Consider the following 27799-nt stretch of genomic DNA (forward strand, 5'->3'; position numbering starts at 1 on the left):
GAAGGCAGCACTGAGTCATCTCTGCAAGTGCTTTTGGTTTTTCAGCCACCTGCAGGAACATTTTACAACTCTCATGTTGCCTGTTGCCACTGTTCCTAAAATAACCAGACACCATCATCACGCCCCCCACACCCCACCACCCCTCCCTCCCCTTCAGCCCCCGCCACATGGTTACAGTTAAGTCTACATAAATCAAGCGCCGCCGCTGATGTGGGGGCTGTGGAGGCAGACGGGGAGGCACACATGCACTTCGCACCGCCGCGGCTCGTCGCTGCTACTGCAGCCGGTGCAGCGAAGGAGACGCACGGCTTTCTCCATCACACACGGGAGGCGGAATGGCTTGAGACCAGACAACGCGGACTCGTCTCGATCGGCTGATGCACGATGGTTTTCTGACTGTCTGCCTGTCTGTGTGTATGTGTGTGTGTGTCCATCCGTCTTGCCGCGAATTGCTGCAGTGCTGTTTTTCCAGGTGTTGTGGTGTGTGTGTGTGTGTGGTGTGTGTGTGTGTGTGTGTGTGTGTGTGTTTGTGTGTGTGAGTGAGCGTGTGTGCATGGTGGTGGTGTTGTAGCCTGGTGTAATTCTCTTACGAATTGGACTAAGCCGGGGAACGGAGTCTGATGTCACATGTGCTTCATCGGAGGAGACGGGGCATCTGCAAGCTGGATTTTGTGGAGGATGCTGCGGCAAGTGATACACAGAGGGCTCAAGGCTTCGTTCTACTGGCTGGGCTTATTCGTTAGCAGGCACCCCGTTTTCTTCCTCACCGTTCCCGCGGTCCTCACCATCATTTTCGGATCTACCGTACTGAGCCGATTCAAGCCGGAGACGGACCTGGAGGTGCTGGTCGCCCCTACTCACAGCCTCGCCAAGATCGAGCGGAGTCTCGCCAACAGCCTGTTTCCCATCGACCAGTCGAAGCATAAGCTGTACTCGGATTTGCACACGCCGGGCAGATATGGCAGGCTGATCCTGCTGGCCAAGTCCGGGGGGAACATCCTGGAGCTGGCCGACCAAGTCCTGCAGGTCCACAAGCAGGTGTTGGATTTGCGCGTCAATTACAAGGGATTCAATTACACGTTCGCGCACCTCTGCGTCTTGAGCCACAGGGACAAGCGCTGCCTCCTGGATGATATCATCACAATCTTCGAAGACATCAGGCAGGCTGTGCTTTCTAACAGCACTTTCCACAAGGTGCCCGTGAGCTACCCAAACACAACGTTAAAGGTGAGCTTTTGACCGCACATGCATGTCAGCCGGGCCTGCACCCACAGAGTCTCTCCGTCAGAGCCGCAGCAGTGCGAGCATGTGAATAGCTGTAGCGGGCTGGCCCGAGGAGCTTGCCATAATTTCTGAATGAACGCAGTGGGCTTGTATTCGCTCAGGCTGGGATGTGGAGCTGCAGTTTGCTACATATGTCAGCCAGCGAGGGAACCTTCTACATAACAAAGACAGCAGGCTTTGCAGTTTTTTTTTTACCCTCCCTTGTTGGTGCAGGTGAATTGATTGGCTGTATGTAGCCCCTCACTGCCCCGCTCTCTATTCTTACACACACACTCTCTCCTCCTCACACACACACACACACAGACAGGGATATCCTGCCTTTTTTTTGATGCAGTGTTTCCCCTCTTGCCTTCTCTCGGCTGCACATGCAGCATGACATGGCTACAGCAGCTATTAGACTCCCAAGTATCCTGTTTGCCTGGAGCCTCCTCTCAGTTGCTCAGTTGAGATCTGACTGCACACACACAGCCTTATCAATCACACACAAGCTTTCAGCAGCAGCAGCAGTAACAGGTAACAAAACGTGTCAAGATGCCGAATGTAGACATACAGGTGCTCATTCAGGAGGCCCACAGATACATCAAGTGCAGATGTGCTCTGCAGATGGAGCCTGGTGCTATATGTCTGATCAGGTGTTTGGGAGCATGTGAGGCTTTTACACTGAAAAACTGCTGCACAAATGCACGATTTGCAATAAGTACCATTTGTAGTAGCCCACAGTGCAAGATTATTGGTTTATTTGGAACTTGCTGCATGATGTGTGCTTTATGTGAAGTGATCAAGCATTATTGTCATTCTCTCTTGTATGGCCTTGAGGTGCGTTCACAGCACTGTACAGGTTTGATAGAAAATGGACGTAAGCACACAAAGTCACTATAACAATCAGCTTAGTCAACGGTAGGCGATTAGATTTTGGAGATACACACCACTGTAAACTGCCTTTTCCCCTATCTGCCACACACATACTGTGGACTCAAACTGACACAAGCACATGTTTAATGTATCACAAGTCTGGTCTCCAGCATGGCGGGTTGTAACTTCCATTGAGAGCTGCCACAGCAGTGTGAGCTATCCGAGCAGCATCGGTAGCTGCGATTCCGTTGTCAAGCAAGTTTTATAGCAAATTAGGCGCATTTCCATCAACTGGTTTGGAGCGAACAAACGAGGCAAAGTGTAGTTTTGTCAGAAGTTGGCGGTGTAGGCTACGCTTTATGCATGGCTGTAATCCATCATTAAACAGAGTAGAAGAAGTAGAGGTTGCTAACCAGAAACAAATCAAGTCACCATGGCCATCGGACCCATCTAAAAACTGGAGAGAGGTCCTCAGGAATTTGTTTCTATTGGGCAAGTTTTAATTGCTTGCCCAATACTGTCTGGAGACGAAGACAAACTAATGTGGAACAGTTCAGCAGAAACAGCTGATCAGTTCCCATGTCCCACGTAGCGCATCAAATATTTTTCAACAAATGCAAAAACCACCTCAAGCACAATTGAGAAAGTTTTATCGAATTGTGCCGCTTCCATACAGATTTTCCCATGCGATACTTCAAAATGATGTTTAAAAATATATAATATATATTTATAGACTATAAAAATACCTTTATGGAAACACAGCTAGGCTGGAGTAGTGATACCATTCATCGTCCTGTTGCAGACTGTTTGGCTCCTATTATTCCGGTTAAGGGGCACAGTGTCTTCTTGTTTTGAGTTTCAAGTGGGAGTCAGATATAGGGTTAAAAATGTTGCTGACTTTTATCCCCAATAAGTTTGTTTATTCCATTTTAAAGAACTATGGCACTATATTAAAAAAAAAAATATTGCCTCGACACATCATTGCTGACACATCATTGCAACAACAATCAAATTTTATGTCCTAGATCTTTTTCCACATAAGACATTTTCATTAATGTCATACACCTGTGCTTTTCTGCTATGACATATGTCAAAGTGTTTGCTGTGAAACAGGTACATCGCTGCACTGTGTCACATAGTACACAGAAATCTGCACAATCTATGTTAGTATAGAAATGATGGGCATCAAGTGTAACATATAGAGGAAGCAGACATGAGAATCTGTACTGCTGGAGAACCACGCAATTAGAATGAGTCACTTCACTCTCTTATAGAATAAACAGCCACTTACTGTAGTCAGATAGTGCTATATTCACAATATTAAACACGCTCATACCATAGGCATGTATGCAGTAATATCCCTTTTTTAACTTTATTTCTCACATTGTCATCTGGCCCTGTGATATAGAGATATATTTTCTTATTTACCCTTAATGGTATCCAGCCGCTGCTGCCCAGGTATAGTGAACGGAGCTCTGTTTTTGAGGTTTCATAGGAAGTAGTTCTGTGCACGGTTTAACAGGACATTATTGTTTTCGGAAAGACAAGTTGCTGTTGAGTTTTTCTTGCACTGCAGCGATTGACTCCACAAATCAAATTCCATTGAAAACAGAAACTATCTGCATGGCTAGATAATAGATACAGTAAAGCAGAGCCAAAACAAGTCTTGTCTGTTAATTGATTAGCTGATCGACAGAAAATGTATCACCAATCATTTTGATAATCTATTAATTGATTTAAAACATTTTCAAGCAAATATGACACAAAATATAACATTTGATGGTTTCTGCTTCTCAAAAGAGAATTTGCTGCTCTTCCTGGCCTTACATTATAGCTACCCGAATGTTAACATTTTTTTAGGCCCAAGGTGAAGTCCTCAAAATGTATAGACTCAACAATTAATTGAGAAAATACTGCCGATTAATAACAAAAATAATCTTGAGATGCAGCCCTACTCAATCCTCTAAATAGTTCCCATTCTCAGCTCTAATAATCAGTAGCACTACAAGTGAGGGTTTTGTTTTTGTGGTTCGGGTGAACTGTCCTTTGTAAGTCTTTATGTATGCACATGCTAACACGGGCCTGTCTCTTTTCATGCAGTTTACAGTATACAGTGTGCATGCATATACTCAGGCACGCTCACATTATCATTAACTCCTCTCCAATAGGAATTACAGTTCTCCTGCTTTTGAAGGTTGATGTGACCTCCTTTCTCTCTCGGCTGTCCTCACTCTGTATCAGGCACTCTGCACTCTGCATGTTCCCGTATCCTTCTCCTCGCTGTCTGTCTGTTTGACGAGCTGTCTGGGCTAATTCATTTGCCCGACTTCTTATGCCTCATCCTCCTCTTTGATGTCACAACCGGGGGTTTATTTCTGTGCTTGTTAAACATAGACTTCGGAAAAAAAGTCCTACTTTTTTTGCTGAGCTGAACTTTAGCTCTGTTCCCAGGAGAAAATGCTTAAAATATATATTCTCTGTTTTGCACTGTCAGTTAGTACAAAATAAAAATACATCAAGGAATATGATGGATAGCCGGGAAATTTTGTAATGACCATCAACATCCAATATTTCACATTCTCCAATACTTTGGTTTGTGACTAAACACAAACTAACCACATTCCTATCTGACTCAGCTCTGCTGTTTGTAAAGTGCTGTTTGCACGCTAACATGCTAAACTAAGATGGTGAACATGGTTAACATTACACCTTCTGTTTGGTGCGTCATTTGGTTGGAGGGCCTTAGCCGAGTGATACGAGGCAGCAGAGAGAGGCGGAAGGTTTAGCCCCCCCAAAACATGCACATACATTTTGCTGGAAGGAGAACATTTAGGTTGTCAATCGTTGTAACTAACTAATCAGTTCAACTCGGCTAGTTACGTCTGACTCAGAGGTGAGAAACAACAGTGCCATGTGCTGTTAGGGCCGTTGAGTGTAGCAGAGAGGAAGGAATCTTCTTCTTTTGATTTTTAATGGCTGTTGGCAAACCGCTTTTAGGTGCATTAGCCCTTTAATTGAATATTCCTAGTGACATGCAATGGTCAAAATGTGTTATTTCAACCAACAATATAATGAAATAATATTGCCTGCTTTATCTGTAAGAGAAAATGGTGATTTATTTCAATGTTTGTAACAGAGAGGCACAATGTAAATTCTGCCTGAGACAGAACTAGATTACAGTCTGATGTCCTGGTCTCTTCTGATATCGTCTCTTCCATCAGGTCAAGCCAACCTGCAACACCAGACTTATTTCAATCAGTATAAAAAATTCAATACGCGATATTTACATTACAGGCTGACAATGTTTGATATCTTCAGATAATATGATTTAATCGATAATGGGTTTAAAAATATATAACAATAAATAATAAACTGTGATGGGTCTTGATCAGATTTTGTGGTGCTTGTTGTTTCAGCCCATTACCATGAGATACCAGTTCGATATCTCAAGATAATTAGATAATTAAGTTGTCATCTTGTGATAATGAGGCACTTAAAAAAGAGTAAGTCTGGCTGCTCTGGGCTTCCATGGATAAAAGCTCTGGTGGTCATAATGGATCTATATATAAAAGGCAGAGGTGTGCTATTTCTGCATTACATTTATTCTACACTAATAATGTGTTTGACAAGATCAAGCGTATTACATTCAGGAGAGGACAGTGACATTGAGTGCTGGATTGAATTAAGTTATTGGGTAGTTTGGGTTGTATGCTGCATAGCAATGTCAAGCTAAGGTCAATGTATGTTTTACACCCCCCCTCCCATTCTCTTTAATAAATCATAAAACTGGAGCTGAGAGCAGCAGCGGCGGTAAAGCAGTGATCAGCTGATATGCAGGAGGAGGTCTGTGACAGTTTAAATGCTGCAGGAGATGGGATGTGATTGGAGGATGGGAGAGCAGACAAGGCACAGGATTTGGCTGATGGCGTTAGCTATATGTGTGTCAGTAATTGGCTGGCCCCAGTCAATGCAATTCTCAGATGTCTCCTGAAACTGCATTAAAACCCTTAATCAAGAATTTCAGCAAAAGAAAAAAAAAACTTTTATATTTACAATTTGCTGGGAGTCATTGTTGTTGAATGACTGAATTTTGTAGAATGAAAACACGGGATAATCATATCATTATGGTACGATGCCACTGAAATCATTTAATAATATTGAATTGTTAGTGAAATCTGCCCCAATAGATCGCTTGGTGGATGGCTGCATGGCTGACAATAAATGAATGGAAGCCAGGAAGTAAGACAGCTAGAAAATGATGCATTCAAGGCAAAAACAACACTGGGGTACTTTGTAGGTGGCATCTCTTCAGGATTATCTCTCAGTGAAAACCAGAAACCAATAAGGTTCGTTAATTTTGCACTTTTTCCGAAAGCACCCAGGGGTGTTTTTGACTTTGAGGGTGCATTTCACGCTGTTGTTTTTTTTTCTCATACTCCTCCAGGGCCACAGAAGACATTAGACATGTAAAATTGGTGTGTGAGTGCTCCGTTAATCAAATAGATTAGAATATATCTTTATTCTCATTGTGGAACAGCAAAAAAACGGTTTGGCAACTCTGTAGCAACTCGTCTAATAAGTAAAAGCAAATAAAAACTAAATAAAAATAAAAGCAAAATATGAATTCAAACAAGCGTTGAAAAGGAGACAACTTGACCTGAACAGTGCAATGGTGGTTAGGTAGCGTGTGTGTGTGTGTGTGTGTGTGTGCTTGCTTTCTCTGCTTAAATGTGTTCACGAAACCTGGAAGCTTCCCTCTCCACCTCTCCCACCAGTCACCTCCATCTTTTCTCGAGAGGTGTCACTTCCTCCCTTTTCACATATCACTCAACTTCTCGCAGATACGCCACACAAACACACACATGCTTGCTTTGTGTGGTGCCCCATCCCCCACCTCCTCTCCTTCTTTCTCTTTCTCTCACACAGAGAAGTGAGAAGAACTATATTTTCTCTTTGCTGAAGGGTGCCAAAAACAAGAATAGAAAACGAAGCTTGAACATTTTCCAAAGCTCAACCAAACAGAGATTTTGCAGGTGATACAGAAATTGTTGCCCTGATTATGTCTCATTATTCACTATGTTGGAGCTTGAAGGGCATGTATGTCTTAGCATGTACTGGGTCACTGTGGGATGCAAACATTTATAGATATTTTTGCTTTAACTTTCAATTAGTACTTCAGGGCCACTTCACTTCCGGCGGGTCGGTCTCAGTCTCAATGGGTCTGTTAACATTAGTTCTTATAGTCCGTGTTCATCCTGCCAACGAGAATTTAATTAAAGTACTGCAAACTTTTTGATATCGACTGCATTGCTCTGGCCCTCTGCTGTTTTTTCTGCACCCTAAAAGCTGCAAAGCTGTGCATGCCCCCCCCCTCTCTCCCTGACTCAGGCTTCTCTGTGCTGGACCGTCCTCTCTCTCTCTCCAGGCTGTCGGTGCCTCATCCAGTGGTTGATCTGAATCTTCATCTCCCAGGAGATTCAGCCTCTCTCTCTCTCTCTCCCTAGTTTGCATGTTTGCATGTTGTGTTTGTGTGGCCTGTTCTCTTTCCAGGTCTCTATGATTTAGTGGGCGACACCTGAAGCTGCTCAACTGTATCCATCCTCTTCACAATCTACATTTCTTCATCATAATTGTATAAACTGTGATTTTCTGTTGTGAATTTATTCTGTACACACGACATCTGCTGCATGTCTGTCTGTCCTGAGAGAGAGATCACTCCTCTGTTGTTCATCCCGAGGTTTCTTCCATTTGTTTTTTTTTGAGGGGGGGGCATTTTTCCTCATTCAAATCAAGGGTCTAAGGACGGAGGGTGTTGTAGGCTGTACATATTGCAAAGCCCCTTGAGGCAAATTGTGATTTGTGATATTGGGCTATAGAAATAAGATTGACTTGACTATAGATAAGTGTGTGGTGACTATTGAGATGAATTTGAAATGCTTTAGTGATTGATTTGAGCGTTGTGCAATTACACAAATGAAATTTGAGCTAAAGCTTTCTGAGTTCCCTTAGCAATTACTGAGTGATTACATTACATAAACACACTTGTACAGTGTCACAAAATGACAAATTTGAAGCAGTGAGTAGAATGTTTTGACAGTAATAATGCAGCACAAAAATAATGTGTAATAAATTGATATATTAGAGGTAGCCAGTGATGAAGTGTCTGACTTGGCGAACCTGGCTGTTGATTTATGAAAGTTATCAGTTAAGTTGAAGTGTCCACCACCACAAGGTGAAGTGTCCACCACCACTAATTGATCCCGCTGCCCACATAATGCCATAACAGAATAAATGTTTTTTTTTCTCACTGCAGTAAATTGTTTACAGAAATTGAAGCAAGTAATCACAGGGATTTATTTATCTAGAAGCATGAGATTTATATCAAGCTCCCTGCTGTGAAACAGTACAATGCGGCTGTTTGATTGTGCTGGATTATTGTGTTCATAACAAGATAAATCATATCTACAATAAGCTGCAAATTAAAGTTGACATCGTTCTGGTTGCAACAACAAACCAGTGTTGTGCAGGAGTTCAAATTCACATCACAGTGTGGCGTGGGTGTGTGTCTTGCTTTCCTCATTAAGTGGACTGGGGAAATATTTATTGTGTCAACGACTATTAGACCTGGTGAATAAGCATTTAGCTTTGATATATTTGCATTAATCACTGTAAAGTACAGGAAATGCATTGTATTTTTAAATGAGTCATACACTCAGGTGGCCACCATTGCCTCTGAATGCTAAAGCCAGTGTGGAAGTGCACTGAAATAAAGAACTAATACTGTTATAGAGTGCTGCAGGAATGACGTATTTTTGTAGGCCAACCGAAAGTTAGCATCACCCTGGTTCCCTCGATAAAAAGCCAATGGGATTTTTCCATTGGCTTTTGGATTATTACAGAAAATAAACTCTAGGCACCTTCGGAAATGTGTGGGAGATGCGTGTAGGGGAACATTCTCTTACTGTTATTGACTAAATGAAAGCGCTAACATGCTAACTTGGGTTGGACTTGACTGAAATCCAAGAGGGAAAGAAGAAGATTGTCAGAAAACAGCACCTTAACATCACAACACTATGAACAGTGTTGTGTACAAATTTTAAAGGGTTCAATTGCTTAGCTTTACAAAATGTAGAAATTGCATAGTCAGTGACAATAAATCTTTGTGTTGACCTGAATTAAATTACTAGACATCCTTTGGCACCATCTTCCTCAGCTGTACTCTGTACTTTTAATGCTGCTAACAGACTATTTCAAAACATGAACTATTGTAACTTGTGGCACAATGTACATCTGCAGGGCTAACGTGGCAACATTTCCAGCTTAGATATTAGAAAGGTTGTGAAGCAATAACCTAATATTGCTATAGTTCTGTATTTCTTCCTGACAGACTGACAGACCCATTTTTATTGTCCCGGCTGCCTCACTGAACTCTTCACTGCTCCGCACAATTCTTATTGCACAATTACATTATCTCCAAACTCTTGTCACTGTTATGTCTTGCGTGTGCTATATAATTAAATGAATTTAGCCATTACAATGGAGCAGCACATCAACCTTCACAACCAGGTCTGTCCACAGCTATGAGGTGAGCTCAAGTGAAATGCTAAATCAACACCAAAGCAGATAGGGCAGAAAACTGCTGCTGCTCCGCTCCCTGTAAACTTATTAGTATGTTGTACAGCTGGCTGCTCCTGAATTGCTGGTGTTTTTGCATTCAGGGGCAACATAACTGGTTTGAAGTCATTGGGGTCTGGACAGGAGCATTGAAAACAGGTTGAAAAAAATGTCTTTCATAAGACTAATGTTAGATATCTCTAAATCCCCTACAGGATGGCCGTGTGTCCTTCATCGGCCACCAGCTGGGCGGTGGGTCCTCCTCGCCCAACAGCCGTGACCAGCAGATCAAGTTCGCCCGCGCTGTCCAGATCACCTACTACCTCCGCAACCACGGACCCGTGGTGCAGGATGCCATCGCCGAGCGCTGGGAGAACGAGTTCTGTGCCCTGGTCAGCCGGCTGTCCACGGCCGAGGCACCCCACGCGTCCGACCAGCTCCACATCCAGTCACTCACCTCCTTCAGCCTGTGGCGGGACTTCCACCAGACGGGCGTGCTGGCCAAGGGAGAGGTGTTGGTCAGCCTGGTGCTGGTGCTCCTGGCCGCAACCATCTCCAGCTCCATGCGGGACTGCCTGAGGGGGAAGCCATTCCTGGGCCTCCTGGGCGTGCTAACCATCTGCATCGCCAACGTCACGGCTGCAGGGATCTTCTTTATATCGGATGGGAAGTTCAACTCTACGCTCCTGGGGATCCCATTCTTTGCCATGGGTGAGTGGGACTGAGACTGACTTTGTGTTTTGTGTGTGTGTGTGTGTGTAGTGGTTGGTTAGGGGGCTTATCAGGGGTTGACACTCACATCGGGTTGATTGGGGAAGGGATTAGCAGAATTGTTGTGGGCTCGGAGGGGATGCTGGCAGTTCATTGTAGTTGAAGCAAAATAGGGAGAGTGGCATGTGTGTGTTTGTGTGGACCTTGCTGACATTTGTGCAGCACATTCTTTTGTAAGACACTTTTACATGTGTTTCTCTGTGATTTTTGCATTGAGGACATTCAATTGTTGTGTATATCAACCATGAGTAGCAACAAAAGGCTAACACATCACAATCCTGCAATACTGTATGGAAAATTTGGCAAATTTGCATTTGAAATCTTATTTCAGTGGTGTCACACTACCAAGCTTTGACACATTGTTTTTGTTGAAACTGGTTGTTTTGCGAAGCTGTTAGGAACGAGTGCTATGAATATGGCAGGTTGGACCAGAGTAAGCAAAGAACGTGACTCAGTGCTTTGTGCATAAACTTGAACTGATAAAATCTCTGAAGTCATCAAAATGTATGAATGTGAAAAGGCATTCGGGATTTCAGGGATGAGCACGACTTGTGAGGCAGGAGGTTGGAGTATGGGATGAGGTAGGGAAGGTTTAAAACCTTCTGATGGCATCATAGGTTGGATATTTGGACAAAATACAAACAAAGATTTTGCCACTTTCCTGACAATAAAATTAATGACTTTTGATATATATTGGCAGTGATAGGCTAGCACATAACGTGAACTACCGTCCAGTTTAATACTGACGCGATAGTGGATTCAGAACAGCAGCACGGCGCTCCTCAACTGTGAAGATGTGAGAGAGACTGATCGCTGCTATGAGGGAGTACAGAGACGTTAATCGCCACGCAGTTGCTTTGTGTTGTATTGCTCTTCAAGTTGGAATTTCTGGTTAGTTAGTATTTCTACTAGAAGGTGGCCATGTAGTGACACTCCCTCACCACCGAACAATTCAGCCTTACTCTGTTTCTCTGCCTCTGCTTTATCCCCTTCTCCTTTTTCTTCCTCTCTTTGCTTCTTCAGATATACTTTGTCCATTTACACTACAGTATATATTGCATCCTAAGGTCACTGGATCCCTGGGGGGCTATGGTACAGCTCTGCTGCAGGCTGGCTGACATAACTGAAGTTTAAGTAAGACTCAGGAACAGGAGGCTGGATCAGCTCCTTGTGACCTAGAGGCAGGGGAAGAGAGGAGAGGGGGAGGTGTGATGGGGGGGGGGAGACTAAAAAGTCAAGGAGAAAAGAGCAAAGAGAAAAATGTATGTGATGCATAGGAAAGAACAAAGGGAGGGTGTAAGAGGAAGAGAGAGCAGACGAGAGAGGTAGAGGAGAGGGGAGGACAGAGAGAAAGTCACGTAGAGAGGAAGGAGGTGGAGAAGAGCGAAGGAGATGGAGAAGACTTGATTAAGTCTGTAATTTCATGTGACAGGACCTCAGAGGCAGCAGATGTCCACCCTCCTCTTGGGAGGTCCTGACTGAGACACACCCCATCACTATATCAACGCCACATCGAGGCCGACACTGAGAACTGAAACGACCACCGATACCTGATCTGTAAAGGCAGTGTGGCGCCCCCTGTTGAGACGTAATCACTATTTAAAGCTTTATTTAGTTAATGATGTAAGATGCATGAACAAATTGTTAAAGAGGAACGAGCTGACTCGATTGACAAGCGGGAGTGAATCTAAACTCCTGCTTCTGTGTGGTTAACTTCTGACTCAGAGAGAATTACATAATAAAGAACCAAAAGAGTTGTTCATTAGTTGGTTTGTTAACCGGGTCATTTAACCAAACCGGTCTTCTCATCACTGATAAATGTGTTTATGTTCTGCTTTAGTGGTTTTATTTCATGTTTTACTTTGAGGTCTTATGACTACTACTACATGTGAAAACATGAGAAGACATCCTTCGTTGTCATATAGATTTTTGTTTGTATTTAAACATCCTGGCTAGCGTGTCCTCCTGGCTAATTCTTGTGTTTGTGCAAGCTTCATTCCAGCATGTCAGGACACTAAGTCTAAAGTTTTCCTCACTTTAGACCTAGACTTGGGACTTGGCTTTCTACACCTGAAATTAAAAGTGTGGTGGTGTGCGGTGCTCAGGAAACTCTGCCTCTCTTTCTGTCTGTCTTGTTTGTTCCTCTCCTTTGGTAAATCACCATAAACTTAGTGGTGAAAAAACTCTGGCCAGTATTAGGAGATCGCCCCCTGTTTTGGTACTTCCTGGTTTGTGAAAGCAGACTTTACAGTGGTACAGTGAAGTATCTGATGGCGTGAAATGAGTTAAAAGGCTGTTTTTCCAGTTTTTCAAAGAATATTTTATACTCATTTTCAACTCTGCTGCTTTATTGTGCTAAGCTACTGGTATCTTTTGGCCACATGTTAACAAACACCTTTACTGTAGCAGAGTTAATCAGACACTCATTCTGCACAGTCCTGGTGATATACACCATAGACCTAATTATCTTATCTGAATATAGTCCCATGGCTTCTTAGTTGGTTCTTGTTCCCTTCATCTCCTCTGTGGAAACTACAAAAACACTTGGGATTGTAGTGTGCTATTTAAAGCTCCTGTGTGTAGAAGCATTGTCATCATATAATCTCAAATTTTCTTCTTTGTAGAAGAATTAGGGGTTATCGTTGTGCATTGATAATTGCCACTGTGTCTTTTCTTGATACTACCATTTGAATTTGCAAAATGTGACTGTGATGTTAAGGTCCAACTGAAGTCACAATTAGTCATCCCTTTTTGCAGTAAGTAAGTCATTTTGACAGATATATCAAATATGATCCTTTTCTCTCAGCTTTTCGCTCATGCTGGTAACTGTAGCTTACTAGCCACGGGCAGACAGTGGCATTGAGTCAAGACCACACCAGTATCTAAATGGAAGAAAATACGTTTTTAAGCTGTTTTGTGTGATTTATTTAAAGATGTCCTCCCTAATTTAATCACAGTTATGAATAGTTTGGAGGGGAAAAAAGGGTCATATTTGTTTTAGAGGCATTGGGCACTATAAGAAAATCACAACATACAATTAATATACTAATATTCTTTAGATGCCCTGTGATAAACTGGCGACCTGTCCAGGGTGTACCCCGCCTCTCGCTCAATTTCAGCTGAGATTGGCTCCAGCCCCCCGCAACCCTGCAAAGGATATGGAAAATAGATAGATGGATGGATATTCTTTAGAATAGAATAGAATATTATTGTTTGATCATTGTTAAAATGGACCTGTAGCAAATATGCTTGGTTGACACATTTTTGGGAGGCACACACTTGCATATGTCAATGTGACATCGAGGCTATAGAGCCCCATTAACTCTCCATAGACCTCAAACACAGTATTGCGTAGAGGCATAGTTCTGACACAAAATGCATTAACACTCTTAAGTAAAAACTTACTTATAGCCGACCTATACTTCAGCGGAAGGGCAGGAGAATACCTTCTGAAAAAGTTGCCAGACTTATCCCAGCAGCCTACATCCGGTGAGTTAGACTAGACACGGCCCTTGGAGCTACACAACAATTAAACCTTTCCTCTCAAAGAACAAACAAAATGATTTTTGCAACACTGACAAAGTTTGATTGCATCCAAGTATGCAAGAGAGAAGTCCCACCCTCTGAAGCTGAATGGAAAGCTGTAAAGCTCATGGTTTCCCTTTATCTGTTTCATCAAAGTCTCCTTTAACATTGTAGTAAAACTAATCCATTATTCTCTCTGAACAACTGAGCTAATGTCATCTCTGCCCTTTGAATCATGTAGAGGATGAAACTCTGCACGGGGCAGGTACCACCACGTGTGGGTGGACCTTTTGTTTAATGTAGAGCAGCTTCTCCTCCTGTCGTGTCTTCCCCTGCGTCTATCGGCCGTGTCATCTGCGAGCTGGCCAATTACTGCTGAGCTGAGCTTGTCACTTCCTTCTCTCTCTGGATATGTGACGGCTGTTGGAAGTGTAAAAACAGGCAGGGATAGGAGGAAAGGAAAAAGAAAGCAGAGCAGGACTCATGAAATATACATGCCGTGGCATTACAGAGGAAGCTATTGATCTTCCCAAACTGTATTTTATTTACACAACATGCAGCTACTGTACATCCCGCTGGCACACGATGGTGCTCCATGGTGCGGAGCAGTAATCCAATCTTTTTCACCTCCATTTGACTCACAGCGAGAGCATAAATTGTTTCAAATGGCTGCCTTGCATGAACTATGTGCAGGTGTATTTGTTTTATTTCAGGTGGAAAATCACCTAAGGTCTTACTCACCTCGCAGACATTTGACTTGTCAAAGCAGGAAAGGCACAGGTGGAATTAACAACATTAAAGATGGCTGCATTCCATTTACAGTAGGTCAGCCACTTACAGGGCTCTGGCATTGTGCATGCAGACTCACTGGCACGGTTCACTGGGACACTTAATGGTCAAAATGTCTGCTTTGAAAAGGGTCTATAACATGTACTGAATGGTGATTCCCATGGTACCAGGTTGCCAGAACATATGTACAGTGTAGCTGTTAAGTTGTGGTGATCTGCTATTCCAACCATTTACATAGCAGTTAGGTTTGGGTGAGGGAGGGGTCATTACAGATGTTTTCATCCAAAGTTCTCCCCCTCACGCCCGCTGTCTGTGTCCTGCCACATCTATCTGAGCCTGTGATGTTGCTGTCAGTGTAGCTGCGTGATTTCCAAGCTGTTTGGAGTGATCTCTTTCTGGACCTTGATGTTTTTTTTTTACGGACAGATATTCTTTTATCCTTTGAGGGCAAGATAAATAGTGACACTCGACATTCGCCCGCCAGTCACGCGCAGCGGCCATCTCATGCTGAAGGTGAAAAGCCTCCTGGGAATTCCTGCTTCTTTCTATAAGTAGGTCTGGATGACTGATGATCCATCTATGGATGATATTTCCATGAGTGGCTCTAGGATGATGGTGGTATGACATAATCATAAACCAGGTCTATACATCAATGAATGTAGCTCTATAATGATACGGTTCTAGATGGAAAAGTACACTATTCTGGAAGAGCAAGCCATTTGGAGTCTATAAAATATATTCCTCTTAATGTTTCCACTGGAAATTTATGTTGCCATGGGCAACAGGAAAAATGTTCTTTATTCCTGGAACTTGATTTATTCTTGGTCCCATTCCCAGTATCATGTTCTCGTACTGATTTTATTTAGCTTTGCCACTCATTTCTTCCCTTCTCAGTTGACAGTTCTAAAATCCGTGTTCAGTATTCAGCTGCATGTCTCACAGCATCTTTAATTGAAGACAGTGAAATTTGCACTTTGCTGTATTTATAGTGTAAACAGCCTCTGTGTCTCTCGCAGGTAAAACTGATTGCAGTGGCAGTAAGGGGAAGTCACAGTTTAATCAAAGCAGGCAGCAAGAAATAACACAGTTTCTGACTGCACCATCTCTCCATGTTCCCATGGTGATCTGGCCCATAGGTAAACCCTGGAGGACACTTTATGTTTCCATTGACCTCCGATTATTCTACAGTCCTGTAACACTGCTGTGCTGTCTTCTCTTTTGTTTCTGTGAAACCTGCCAATCGTGCAGTGTGATTTTAGCATAAATTCAAAAGATAAACTACCATTAAATCCATCTGCTGATTATGGGAAGTGGTCTGTATAAGCTAAATCTTTATGCAAGGTCTTACGATACCCATAACACGTATGTGCACGAGTGCAGGGATTTTTCCTGATCAATCAGAATTGTTCTTGCGTCTTACTCCATACATTTTCTCATTAAAAATGAAATATAGCAGCCGTACAGGAACTACCCACAAGTGACACTATGGTGCAACACGGTTGTGTGGTTAGCTTGTGTGTCCAACAGAGAACATAGGTATGCATGTTATGTTTACTTCTCTCTCGTGTGAACACGAAACAGGCCTGAATTAAAACAATGTCACGTTTTTTTCCCCTTGGCACAGATCAAATGAACTGAAAGGTGTTTTATTGTGTTAGTTTGTTTTTTTTAGGTCTACTTTAAGTCGATTTGGCTTAGAGGCTGACATCTTTGGGAATTGAAGTAAAGCTGTGCTGTTTTGTTTTCACAGTGGGACTCTCACTGTATTTTCATAGATTTGGTCATTGTTCTTATTGGTTATGGTTATGTTTTTTTTTTCCCAGGTTGAATGAAATTGTTAAAAGCTACAATTATTGAAGATGTGAAGACTTTCCTCAACAATGCTGTACTGTCTATATCATGCAGCAAAAGTGGTGAGATCAACAGTCAGGTTTTAAAAAAGCCTCCAGTTAACTTATTATATCTGAAGAGCAGGTTTACAAAACAACAGGCAAGTCTAATGGACATTTTGGGTGCTTCAGCTTCTGTAACCTGCGCTGTAATATGCGCTTTTGTAAATAGTCTTAATTGCGATTAACTGCTCATGTTTGCCTTAATAGACTCAGTTTTAAAGATGAACAAACCTATGAAAATAAGATTAAAAAAAAAAAAAAGAATGGAAATAATAAAAAATATTTTTTTTAACATCTATGACACCTTTGGGGAATGTGGATATGGTTGCATTATTTACCTTTGAGTTCCACAGAATACTACTGTCCAAACCTGATCTGCACCCAGTGGGTATTCTTTTTTTTACTTTTGCTCAGGTTATTATTTTTATGTGAGCCCAGCCATGAATACATCATCAAAATACGACTTGTTGTATTTTGCAACATTATTTTTGCAACCAGAATCAAATAATCAAAATCCATTTTGGTCCCGCCTGGTTTAAGTAACACACAATAACATCATTGTTATGTAGGAGCTTGTTTTTTTGTTTTTTTATTATTATCATGGAACCAGAGCTCAGGTACCAGCCGTACTCTCTCCCAAGCTTCAAGAGTGTACTTTGATAGCACTCTATTCCTAACTTCTGCATCTTAAAAAGGCCTCAAAATGAACATGAATTCCCAGCGGATGCCATCAGATGCAGTGAAACGTCTCCTGCTCAGGTAGCAGCTACACAACCAACTAAAGACACAGCAGATAGTTTGCTTTACAGCCTCATTTGTCAACCCTTTTGCATCACAGGAGAGTCATTTGTATTCCCTGTTGCCACGCTACCACCAACCTTGACTCAGTTGTCCAGCCATGGTGTTGTGTATGTGTGTGTCTCTCTTCTTACATGTACGTTTACCTCACACGCCTTCATACAGTCATGATTATGAGGACTAGTTCTTTTGGGGTGTGACATTCGCCATAACAGTTCAGAACTGGGTTGGTCATATTTTGGGGTGACTGAATGGCTGGACTGAATGAAATAGTCCTGTACAGCCACAGTGTGTGTTCATGTGTGTGTGTGTGTGTGTGTGTGTGTAGATTTATACATGTGTCATACAGAGAGATGTTCTCCAGTACCGCAGCAACAACACACAACAACACGCACACACACATGCAGCCTTCTCTAATCGACATAGCCATGAATGTGCCTGGTCATGACAAACAGGTGAGGTGAATGCTGGGAAAACTAAGGCGAAAATTTCAGTATGCCTCTTATGTGAACACACAAAGTGAGTACATACATACTGTACTCTCATGTTAATGCTGCTAATGCTAACATATTTATATGCAGATCAAAGCACAAAGTATGGTTTAACTGGAACATAATGATTTACTTCATGTCTGTATGATGGCATGATGTGAGAACAGTCCTCTCATCTCAGTAGTCTGTAGATTAAAGTCAATAGGAGAGTGTGCAATTTTGCAAAGTTTGATTACAACTTACATTGTCTTAAACTTTAAAAGGTGAAAACTTTAGTGTGTAATCATTGATTTTGCCAACCTGAATGACAGATCGAGTTCCTTCAGCGGGGCTAAGTGAAGCTGTTGGCTGTCAGCTGGTTGGTATGTTCTCTGCCTTCTGACATCTGTATTATTTATGCTTCGTTTCTTCAAAAAGCAACACTGCTCTTATCATTTTCCATGAGCTAGCAGCTAGCTTGACAGGCTACTTATGGAGTGTAAATGACCTACAGCTGGTGGAAAGTGAACAATAATGATGATATACCAAATACCTGGCCAAATGGTAAAACTATCACAGGCCATCCAAACCATTTTTTACCCACCCAATCAAATAAAAAGTAGCCCATTTGGGTGGAACACACCCCAATCTGGCAAACTGACTGGCAGGACCTCAAAAAAAATAATCTAATTGTTATACAGTAGGTTTTCTTCTGTAGAAACAAAATAAGCATTTTATTTAGTCTAAATTAAAGTCTTGTGTCTCTGTAAAGTAAGAAATATTTGCACTTTTTAACAATTTCCACGAATTATATAATCATTATATTTTTGATTCTGCACATTATGAAAAAACACAACAATAGTTAATTAGAACAAGCCACATTACGCTGCCCTCTACATTTCACCGTCTAATTAGATTTGCCATTTGTGTGAGTGTGTGAATATTGACCGGGATGAGAGCCACTTTTACCGATGAGAGTCAATGAGCAGGTGCATTGGGGGCTAATCCATTTTTAATGGAGCGTTCAGCAGGAAGTGGGGTCTCGAAAGGGCCCCTCTTAACAACTCTAAATATAGCATCAAAGAGTGGCGAGGTCTTGCATTTTTGATGGATCAACAGAAAAAAAAGGTGTAACTTTTGTTTACTGTGCGTCACACTTCCTGCAACTATATATTTTGATCTGTTGTGGTATTTTTGTGTGCTGCATGTCACCAATTGCTTGTGAAGTAATTCCACATCAAAGATTAAAGAGTGACAGCAATGTTTTTCCCTTAGGTTATTTCAGACTCACGTTGATAGATGTGGGTTTTACTTGACAGTTATGTGAAATATTAATTACTCGGGGAAAATGAAGAAACATAAAAGGCATTTGATTGGTTGGATGGCTGGGTGTAACAATAAGTGCTCCCTGCGCTCTTTGTACTTTGACATCTGTTGTCATCTCGAAGAGTGACACTTTAAGGAAAGAAATTGCATCAAATAGATTATTCTTTAATTTAAGCACCCAAAGCCCTTTTTTACTCCTTCATTTTCTTTTTTTCAGGATTCAGTCAAAAAAACAGCTCAGCACAACTGCAACAAAATGCTATACAGCAAAACAGTGTGTGTGTGTGTGTGTGTGTATGTCAGCATCTCCACTTAATGAATTAACTCTAAGGATCTTAACAGACCTTTCTGCCAGAGTCAGAAGGGGAAACACATAAATCTGATTTTGCAGAGACAGATCAATGTCTCATCAAGCTGGAGACCTGAGAGGTTTTGGCACAGTTATAAGGTGTCCACCCGTGGAAGTGGCATCAGCAGCTGGATACACACAGGTTCTTATTTGCATCATTTTATTTAGTGTAACAACATTCAAAGTAATGGCATATCATGTTAAACAGCTTGAAGAGTTGACTTGTCCTATAACTGGAAATGACAGTGCTTTGGGTGCTATTGTTGTGTGGTGACACACGCTGACTGAGACCACTTTATGAGTTATGTATTTGCAGGCAGAAAAGCTCAGGCAAAAAACACAATTACAGATATCTCTCATGTGAAATAACCAAAACTGTTCCAACTTTGACTGCAAATTATTTCTTCATGTAGGAGGTTTTTCAGGGCCTGTAAGCGGGATTTGAAGCCAAAGAGGAATGAGTCCCTGAACTTGTTAGTTTTCGTTAATTGCAGTTGGATACTTTGCCTGAGAGCAGCATGTGAATCTAATCCTGCAGTCTGGGTAATGACGCTGTGTTTCAGTAGTCATTACCAATTACCAAATCACCATTTCAGCAGGGTTAAGCTCACCTCCAGCTAAAACAGTATATGAGCTAATAGCTGCAATTAGCCAGGCCAACAAATGTAGGTAGCACTGCAGGAATGTGCATTTGGAATTAAGACTTAAATTGCAGAAATGCCCTTCTTGGTTGCAAAAAAACAAAACAAAACTGGGGTTTATAAGGAGTGTTATCACCCATATATTGATTTGGACATGAAGATTGCTTTTGGGCTCCCCTGTGTTCGTCCTCACTTTCACTCCCCTCATCTGAGTTTGGATCACTCTTCTGCAGCTGGACCTCCTCCTTGCGATATTGGCTCCTCTGTCATCTCCACCTGTGTGACAAGCCAGCATGGTTAACAGTCACCCTGATTGGAAGAATCCACGGCGGGCGGGAGTGGCTGACACGCTCTCTCGCCATGTGATGGATGTGTTTTGGGGGTCTGTGGGCCGCAGAAGTTTTAGAGCAGTAATTTAGTTTAATGACTCAGTGGCTTTTTGGTGTGGGCCAGGACAGGATGAGAGCCCGGGCCTCCATTATAGGAGCAACGTGGTCAGGCTGTGAGATTTTTTTTTCCCTCCCCCCGCCTCTCTTCTCTGCAGAAAATAGTCTGCAGGACAGCCGGTGACAAACTGCCCTCTCACAATCCATTCAGGGTTGTACCTGCATCTGGGAGAGGCTTGAGATACAACGCCTCTTGCCTCTTCATCCTTTCATTCTGAGCTACAGCTTCTCATTTTTCTTTTTCTCTTTATCCGTCCCTGTTTCCTGACAAACTGCTGTAATGGCTGGCAGGCAGCACAGGCTGTCCCCCATTAGAGGGAAGGGGAACAGGTGAGTCAGTAAAAGGTTGCAGAGGTTTCAACATCCAGCATTCACACCGCAACAAATTGCAATGTGAATGCTAGATGATGAAAAGCTGAAAGACCCATGCAGCATATAAGGAAATCCCAACCTTAACAGGCCTGCCATGCCTAGTTGACAGTTGCCATGCTATGATTGGACAGTTGCTGTTTCAGGGAGGGTTTTAGGGAACGGTCGGTTGTGTAGCATCCACATTACAATGACTATATATATGTCTATATTGTGACCGCAGAGGGGCAGCATGAAGATAGAGAATAACCCAGGGGACCCAGGATTGGCCTCTGAGGGACCCCACAAGAGAGAGGAAGGAGGCATCTCCAACCAAAACAGAGGACCTGTTGGACAAGAAATAATCCAATCTAGAGCAACATCACTGATGCCAACACAGCTTTCGAATGGGTTGATTAAAACAGTGTTGTCAAAGACTGAACTGAGATCACAAGGAAAATTAAAATGTAATAAGCAGGCCTTTATCAGATCCCTAGATACTAAAACCCTCAAAACATCAAAAAAAATACAGAGGACATGACCTCATTGTCCTTTGTAGCAGCTACACTCAGGAAACAGCTAAAGCATGCAGCTTGAAAAGCACATTTTGATTGTTTTTGCAGATTGACCTTGCTGGTAACAGGCTGTTATTATCTAAACACAATCCCCAGTTAGTGCACTCAGCTGTTCACAGATATTGAGGACCAAGTGCTGAAGGCTTTCACTGCAGCTGCCAAAGAGTGTATTTCACCACCTGCAGTCTCATATATAGAGGAAAAAGGGGGATGAAAGGAGGCAGATTGTTCGTTTGCTGTCTGTACGTGTGTGTTTGTTCCCTGCAGACTCATAGTCGTGGTTATAAAGTTCTAAGAGGTTAGTCATACTGTGTGTGTGTGTGTGTGCAGCATTGTTTAGGGGACATCGAGGTGACACTGGTTTAGTTTTATCACTGCAATAACCGCAAATGCAATCTCTCTCTGCCTCTGTTGCTGTGTTACCTCACGCCCTCTGTTCCTTAGTCATCCATGTGTATTTCCTGAAAGTCTGTGAGGCGCGAGTAAAGATTTGGACATTCAGTTTTGCATCTATCAGCATTCAGAGAATTGTCGGTTTCCTCCAAAGCTGATTAGCATTGAGCGGCAGTCATGCTGCCAGCCATGTGCTCCTCTCTCTCCAGCTTTTTTTCACTTTGTCATTGATTAAAGCTCCTGCACTGTCCACCCGGACCAGGCTTTTCCTTTATTTGAAAGTTTAAACACCTGCATTGGGTTGCACCAGCTATTCCTAAATCCAATACAAAGTTTGTGTGCAAAGTCCTTCCTAAGTTTATAGTTACTACTAACTAGTTTACTGATTTACTAAATCACATGAAACATTTGTCCACACCATTTTATTCTTCAATCTAAATGGGTCATATGTTAGCAAGCTAATGTTAGTTCTGTCAGTTAAACCTGTCAGTTGATGGTTGGAAATACTTAGTACCAAACTGTACTCTAACTAGTTAGTGGGGTGCAACCAATTTTTATTTAGGGCTGCGTTCATTTTCACTTACATTATGACTAGGCTAATAGATGTAGGTGCAACCAGCCCCTGCAATCCAACTATGTCTCCATTGTGTCAAGAAACACATTGAGCCATCAGCCAAAGGATGAACCATTCACCTGAAGACAACATGAACTCCTAGTTGTCAAGTTTCATAAAAAAAAAAAAAAAAATGTATTCCGCAAAAATTAACATTTATACTCCTGTGTATGAATGTTATCATGTCAAATGTCCTGATATATTTATGGAAATATGTGAGGAAGCAAAACTTTCATATCCATTAAACACAAAGAGATGCAGGGTGCTATCCTTGTTCAAACATGTTGCCCACTGGAGCATCTGTCTTAGTTTTACATGGGTTTGAATATCACCCCAGTGAGAGTGCTGCTTTTTTTGATCTTGCACTCTTTCACTTCTCTCTCATCCTTTCTAATTGGGATTCTTCTCACGTTTTAGCATGGGGCTTTCAAAGACAAAGGTAGTTTCACAAAGAGACAAGACAAGTGCAAAATCCCCCAAGTGTTTGTCATTGATAAAAATGAGTTCTGCTCTTACTAGAGAGATCAAAACATAGTACCAACACTAAACTCTCAATGCTTCTTAAAATCAGGTCTGTTTGAAGGGTCTTACCAGTAAATGTTTTGTCCTATTTACTACAAATCATGTATACTTTACATTAGTATGCCATATGCTTTTATATGTTGATGATGTTATATCTTACAGACAGCTGTTGGTCTCAGATGAAACTTGCTTGATACAAGCAACCCTTCCAGCTAATCGTTGTATTAGTCATCACTTGTAACTGTATTACTATGCAACAATAACATATGACAGCTAACAACAACATAACTTTTTCAGTTTTCAGTTTCACTTTTTTAGTTTTATTATCATACATTTTCACTTGAATGTATTTTTATGATCATAACTGCGGTACTTTGTGTCTGTGTGTGTGTGGGAGGGAGGGGGGATGGCTGGTTGGAGAGAAGGTAATAGTTAGGGAGGGAGAACTTCTATGGTTCGTCTCTATTGTTTTACTTTGTTTGACCTACGTCTTTGTATTAATTTCACTCTTTGGATTAATATAAATATGATATTATGTTATATATTATATTATTATATAATTAATACTCCATATTTGATATTGAAAATAAATAATATTAAAGCCCAATCAGCATGCATGTCCTGATAATCACTGATTGTTGATACATTTTTAAATATTTTACTTCACAAAAATATAGATTTTATAACACAAATGCGAGTAAATTTGCTATTAAACTGATTTTTGTTAGAATCCTTCTTTTTACTTTACAAGATGGGCTCATTGTTATTATCCACCTCCACCTGCCAGTAATCAATCACCGTAATGAATCCTAGAGCTTTTCCAATCATGTCTAGAAAATGACACGCTACTTAACGCATCCGGGACGCCTCTGGTGTATTGTTGGAAAAACCATGGGCATGAATTTCCTCTCTCTGCACACCCTCTAAACCAACTGACACTAACTAATTGACTTGCAGCACAGCTTAATAAAACTAAAAGCAGGAAAAGCCATCTAGCCTACTCATTACACAGGACTAATCCTTTATAGTTAATTAACTTTATTCTCTGTGTCAGACAAGGGGACATTTATAATGCTGTCAAGGTTAGCAATCCCTCTCACTTCACTGTCCACCTGCTAGATTTGAAAGGAATATTTCAAAGCTGGTGTTGGCAGAGGAACATACGAATGGGCTAAATCCAGTGTTCACTCGTACTGAAATATTTACATTGTGGAGGAACATTAAATTGATTCTAGTGTTCAGAAATGTATAACACATTCCCTTGCAACAGTCAAACCCCCACCCCATCAGAAATGCAGCTCCAGCATTTTACAAATAAATGAACAGTGAGCGTGGGTGGCGGGTGTTACTGTGTGGGAGAATTTGCACTATGGAGCATATGCCTTTGAACGTTGTGTATTCATGTCTATATTATTGACTGGTGCAAATCCCACAGATTTGACTCACATGAATGGGCCTGCTGCAGACAGATTTGGATGCTGTTTTCTGATGCATGGTAGGGAGGACAGTGTACAACTCTATCTCAGATATGAAGAGAAAAGGAAAGCCCATGTCTCTATTAGAGGAGTCAAACCAAGGCTGTTCAAAGTAAAGTTTTTCATTTAATTTTTAATCTGCCTTTACATACGGAAATTGTTTAACAGCCTTGCCGGTGCTGGTGAAAATACAAAAATATATCAGTGTATTGTTTGTCTGTCAAGTGTTCCTTGACAGATATGTAATGAAGGGTGTACTTAACATGGCAGCCTCTAGGAGCTGCTAATGGATGTAGAATCAGTGGATGTCCTTTATTGACACACTCCAGTAAATTGTGACAGCACTTGGTTGATTACACAGCCCACAAAAATGTATATAAAAATCATAAAACATTTAAATCAAATCCTATATAAAAACATAACACGAACATAGTGGCCCTATTATGCAGGTTTTTAACTGATTAGACTCATTTTCTTTCAATTATTTCCTCCATGTTCTTGAACAAGGATGCACAGTGCTAACACATCAGTGCAAATTCTCACTGAGTTCCTTCTCTTTCTTTTCTTCTAGGCCATGGAACTAAAGGGGTATTCGAGCTGCTGGCAGGCTGGAGGAGAACAAGGGAAAACCTCCCCTTCAAGGAGCGTGTGGCCGATGCTTTTGCTGATGTGATGGTGTGCTACACCATGACCAGCTCACTCTACATTATCACCTTTGGCATGGGAGCTAGCCCTTTTACCAACATTGAGTCGGTAAAAATTTTCTGCCAGAGCATGTGCGTTGCCATCCTGGTCAACTACTTCTATGTTTTCTCTTTCTACGGCTCCTGCCTGGTGTTTGCCGGACAGCTGGAGCAGAACCGTTACCACAGTGTTTTCTGTTGTAAAATTCCCTCAGTGGAGTACCTGGACCGCCAGCCCACATGGTTTAAAACCATGATGAGTGACGGCCATGACTTGTCCACACACCACGACAGCGTTCCCTACCAGAATCACTTCATCCAGCACTTCCTGCGCGAGCACTACACAGAGTGGATTACCAACACCTATGTCAAACCCTTTGTGGTCATCCTATATCTCATCTACGCCTCTTTCTCATTCATGGGATGTTTACAAATCAGTGATGGATCAAATATCGTGAACCTGCTGGCTAGTAACTCTCCGAGTGTTTCGTACGCTCTGACCCAGCAGAAGTACTTCAGTAACTACAGCCCCGTGATTGGGTTTTATATTTACGAGCCCATCGAGTACTGGAACTCCACGGTGCAGGAGCACCTGAAGACTCTGAGTCATGGCTTCAACAAGATCTCCTGGATGGACAACTTTTTCCACTACCTGCGGGTAGTGAATGTGAGTACGTCAACCAAGAGCGACTTCATCACCATCCTCAAGGGTTCCTTCCTGCGCAGCCCGGAGTACCAGCACTTCACTGAGGACATCATATTCTCTAAGAACCGCGAGACTGATGAGTACGACATTATCGCCTCACGGATGTATTTGGTGGCACGGACGACAGAGAAGAAGCGCGAAGAGGTGGTGGAGCTTCTGGAAAAGCTTCGTCCGTTGATGCTGATCAACAGCATCAAGTTCATCGCCTTCAATCCTACGTTTGTATTCATGGACCGCTACAGCTCCTCTGTCATCTCGCCCATCCTGACCTCAGGCTTCAGCGTACTCACAATCCTCATCCTCACTTCCTTCCTGGTCATCAACCCCTTGGGGAACTTCTGGCTCATCCTCACGGTAACGTCCGTGGAGCTGGGCGTCTTGGGTTTGATGACCCTCTGGAACGTTGGCATGGACAGCATCTCAATCCTGTGCCTTATTTATACCCTCAACTTCGCCATGGATCACTGTGCACCACACCTGTACACTTTTGTGCTAGCCACCGAGCACACAAGGACGCAGTGCATCAAGTTGGCACTGGAGGAGCACGGGGCAGCCATTCTACAGAACACATCCTGCTTTGTGATCGGGATCATGCCCCTGGTGTTTGTGCCTTCCAATCTGACCTACACACTGTTCAAGTGCTCCCTCCTCACCGCGGGCTGCACCGTGCTGCACTGCTTTGTCATCCTTCCCGTCTTCCTGACCTTCTTCCCGCCATCCAAAAAGAGACACAAGAAAAAGAAACGGGCCAAGCGTAAAGAGCGGGAGAGGGAGCGGGAAAGGGAGAGGGAGAGAGAAAGGGAGGAGATAGAGTGCATTGAAGTCAGGGAGAATCCTGATCATGTGACAAACGTCTGAGTAGTTTGTAATTTCAGCAATGAGTATCAGTGGGTATCCGTCAGTTATTGGTGGATTAGAGGTGTTCTCCAATGGTGAGGTGCCTCTTGAGGTGCAGGGGAGTCCGAGATGTCTCCTGAGGAGTGGGCACTGGTCACTCCCAACCAATAGCAGCTAAGCTGGCCAGAGTAGAGCGCAGCCCCACTAGTCAGTCATTCAGTCCTTCAGTCTGGACAGTGTATCTCATTTGCACAAACTGCAACATGGTCATGGTTCGAAAGCTCTTTCCCAACTATTTGGTATATAATTCAAGTTAGTAACTTATGCTTGCTAAATCCATAAGTGAGTTTAAACATACAGTATGTTAGTCCATTTAGATATTAACAATTCTATGTTCATCTCCTGCAGCCCTTATCTCAAACGTGGGGAGCATAGTCTTTTAAGCCAAGGACACTCAAATAAGTTGGTGAAAGTGGTTAGTGTGATCATCCAAAAGTGTACAAATTTAACTGTGCAGGCTGTGCACGCATCTTACTCCTCACACCTTGATAACAGCAACAAGATACAAAACCAAATTTTGTAGACTAGAGAGAAACTGTGGAAAGAAAGCACACCGCATGCTTTTCTGTAACATTAAAAATAGCTGAACAGCTGAACTGGGCAGATGGCATACACTGTGTCCATTTTGAAGAATTATCTTGCACATTGCATCGTGTGAATAGAACTGTCAAAGTTTATATTAGCAGGAGGCAAAAAATTCTGCTTTATTCAAGAGGTCATATAAGGTCTTAGGCAATGGCAAAAGGAACTGCAGTGGGCTGCAGCGTATGAAGAGGAAGTGATAAGTGACTGTCGTGCAGCAGTATTTGAAAAGGCACTAAGCCTGAGTA

The 27799-nt window shown here is 42.3% G+C and overlaps 1 protein-coding gene across 1 annotated transcript; it reads left to right on the plus strand.

The window, feature by feature from the left end:
• Positions 1-627: 627 nt before the first annotated feature.
• On the plus strand, positions 628-26930 carry ptchd4 (patched domain containing 4). Its single transcript, XM_070926290.1, has 3 exons — positions 628-1053; positions 9966-10461; positions 25255-26930. The coding sequence occupies exons 1-3, from the start codon at positions 628-630 to the stop codon at positions 26928-26930; spliced, it is 2598 nt and encodes an 865-aa protein (XP_070782391.1).
• Positions 26931-27799: the final 869 nt, after the last annotated feature.

This window comes from Enoplosus armatus, chromosome 19 (assembly GCF_043641665.1).
Source record: "Enoplosus armatus isolate fEnoArm2 chromosome 19, fEnoArm2.hap1, whole genome shotgun sequence".
Lineage (NCBI taxonomy): Eukaryota > Metazoa > Chordata > Actinopteri > Centrarchiformes > Enoplosidae > Enoplosus > Enoplosus armatus.